This window comes from Otolemur garnettii, unplaced genomic scaffold (assembly GCF_000181295.1).
Source record: "Otolemur garnettii isolate 467f Iridium unplaced genomic scaffold, OtoGar3 scaffold00099, whole genome shotgun sequence".
Classification (NCBI taxonomy): Eukaryota; Metazoa; Chordata; class Mammalia; order Primates; family Galagidae; genus Otolemur; species Otolemur garnettii.
This window is the reverse complement of record NW_003852494.1, coordinates 1,289,546-1,292,668: the sequence shown is the minus strand read 5'-3', so window position 1 is coordinate 1,292,668 and position 3,123 is coordinate 1,289,546. Positions and strand designations below refer to the sequence as shown.

General features: G+C 41.7%; 1 protein-coding gene across 1 annotated transcript in view; it reads right to left on the bottom strand.

The window, feature by feature from the left end:
* Nucleotides 1-3,123, bottom strand: part of GPN3 (GPN-loop GTPase 3) — a 23,005-nt gene that overhangs the window by 11,621 nt on the left and 8,261 nt on the right. The window contains exon 3 of the mRNA XM_012809008.1: nt 1,136-1,303. Coding sequence (XP_012664462.1) covers nt 1,136-1,303 — 168 coding nt within the window. The remainder of the gene's footprint in view (nt 1-1,135; nt 1,304-3,123) is intronic.

Genomic DNA, 3,123 nt, shown 5'->3' with positions numbered 1-3,123 from the left:
AAAAAAAAAAAAAAAAATAGCCAGATGATGATAACTGCAACAGAGAAATGGCTGAGGGATAGGGTGGGTGCCCTGTAGTCCCAGCTACTTGGGAGGAAGAGGCAGGAGAATTGCTTGAGCCCAGGAATTGAAAGTTGCTGTAAGTTCTGATGCCATGACACTCTACCCAGGGCAACAGCTTGAGGCTCTGTTTCAAATAAATAAATAAATAAATAAAAATAGTTGGGTGACTCGGTGCCTGTAGGTCAGTGGTTAGGGCGCCAGCCACACACACCAGGGCTGGCTGATTTGAACCTGGCCTGGGGCCTGCTAAACAACAATGAGAACAGCAACAAAAAAAAATAGCTGGGCAGGTGTGGCAGGTGCCTGTAGTCCCACCTACTTGGGAGGCTGAGGAAAGAGAATCACTCAAACCCAAGAGTTTGAGGTTGCTGCGAGCTGTGACCACGAGCCATGGCATTCTATCAAGGGTGACAACGTAAAATTCTGTCACAAAAAAAAAAAAGTAGCTGGGAGTTATCTGCAGGCCCCTGTAACCCCAGATACCAGGGAGGACTGAGGCAAGAAGATCACTTGAGCCCAAGAGTTTGAGGTTACTGTGAACTATGACACCAGGGTCCCCTACTAAGGGTGACAAAGTGTGACTCTGTTTCAAAAAAAAAAAAGATAATGTGATTTTTTACACTTTAGATTTTTATCAATCAAAATTGTTATAAATGTATATTTCTGTGGGTAGATGTATGTTCAATTAAAAGCAAGGGGAAAAAAGTTAGGACCATAAATGATCAATACCAGCATGGGTTCAAATTTAAAATTCACAATTGGCTTAAAAATCTATGTGGGATTATCTGTGGCCTCTACCAACCAGCACCATTTCATGATAATTTCCTCTTTGTGTATATGTGGGGTAAGGGGAGTTGGGAGAGTTGTTTTTTTTTTTTAAATTTTTATCAAAGAGTGCTAGGTACAAAGCCAAGACTTTGATAAACTCAAAAACAAATTACAGTCAACAAATGAAGGCTCAGTAACTGACTGCAGTATAGTTTAGAGCTATAAATGCTCTTTCTACGTTCTCCCACTGAGGAACAACTATCATGACTTCAAGGAAGATGACACATTGACATTACTCACTTACCTGGACAATCAAAAAGGATATAGTCATCCTCCACATGACCAAGACAGTTCTCTAGCCAGTCAAAATTATTGGCAAAGTATTCCATGCAAAATACCAATCCTCCATTGGGACCGAACCTCAGAGACTCATCTTCCATCACATCATCTATCTCGATCAGTTCCCGGATGTCTGAAAGGGACAGATAGGACCCAGTATATAACTATCCATTTGAAAATGTTTATTCTGGCTTGGTGCTTGTGGCTCAAGTGGCTAAGGTGCCAGCCACATACACCTGAGGTGGCAGGTTCAAATCCAGCCTGGGCCTGACAAACAACAATGACGGCTGCAAGCAAAAAATAGCCAGGTGTTGTGGTGGGCGCCTGTAGTCCCAGCTACTTGGGAGGCAGAAGCAGGAGACTCTCTTGAGCCTAGGAGTTGGAGGTTGCTGTGAGCCGTGATGCCACAGCACTCTACCTAGGGTGACAGCTTGAGACTCTGTCTCAAAAAAAAAAAAAAAAAAAAAAAGAAAGAAAATTTTTATTCTCACTAGTAATTATTAACTATGTTAAAAACTCACATGTATGAAATAATTTATCTACGTGGTTTTTTATTGTAGCAGTGACCATGAACAGAGAACAGAGCAAATAAAGTTCTATACAACCAGACAATGGAATACTATTCAAGCCCAAAGGGGGACTTTATTTTATTTTATTTGGCTGGGGTTGGGTTTGAACCCACCACCTCCGACAGGCGCCCTACCCTTCTGAGCCACAGGTGCTGCCCGACTTTATTTATTTTTATCACTTTGTTACACTCAGTAGAGTGCCATGGCATCAGAGCTCACAGTTACCTCAAACTCCTGGGCTTAAGTGATTCTCTTGCCTCAGTCTCTCGAGTAGCTGAAACCACAGGCACCTGCCACGATGCCCAGCTATTTTTAGAGATGAGGTCTCGCTCTGGGTCAGGCTGATCTCAAACCTGTGAGCTCAGGCAATCCACCTGCCTTGGCCTCCCAAGTGCTGGGATTACAGGCAGAAGCCACCACGCCCAGCTGCGGGGAGACTCTCTTTAAATATTGATATAATACAATCTTCCAGGTATGCAAAAATGCAAGATACACAACTATGTGAGAATGCCATCATTTGTGCTACAAATAAAAAGAAAGATAGGCTTGGCACCCATAGCTCAGTGGTTAAGGCACCAGCCACATACACCAGGCACGGTGTTTCAAACCTGGCCCAGGGCCGGCTAAACAACAATGACAACTACAACAACAAAAAAAGCCAGGTTTTGTGGCAGATGCCTATAGACCCAGCTACTTGGGAGGCTGAGGCAAGAGAATAGCTTAAGCCCAAGAGTTTGAAGTTGCTGTGAGCTGTGATGTCATAGCACTCTACCGAGGGCAACATAATGAGACTCTGTCTCAAAAAAAAAAAAAAAAGATAAAAATTCACAACATATACTTACTGCATATATGTATTGAATTTTATATGCACAGACTATCCACAGAAGGACATACCAGAAACTAGTAACACTGGCTACCTCCAGCAAGGAGAGTTTACTGCTTGGACATAGAGCAAGAAAGAGACATTTTCCTGCATACTTACTCTTTTATACATTTTGCATTTTGAACCATATGTATTTCCTATTCCAAAAAAAGTAAAACAAATGCAAACAAAGAAAACCAACTACCATTTCTTAACACAATGATCCTAGAAGAGCTACTTACCCTCCTCATTTCCTCATCCTGGGGTCAAAGGGTAAGAACTATATGAGATCTAAATCACCAAGGAGAGGGACTTAAAAAAATCCTAGCATATGTGTGGTTCTCTTATTTTTGGAAATCAATATTTAGAATTTTCTACCTTAGGTTTTTACTTATTTATTTATTTATTGGGGTTTTACTTATTATTATTATTATTATTTTTTTTTTTTGAGACAGAGCCTCAAGCTGTCCCCCTGGGTAGAGTGCCGTGGCATTACAGCTCACAGCAACCTCCAACTCCTGG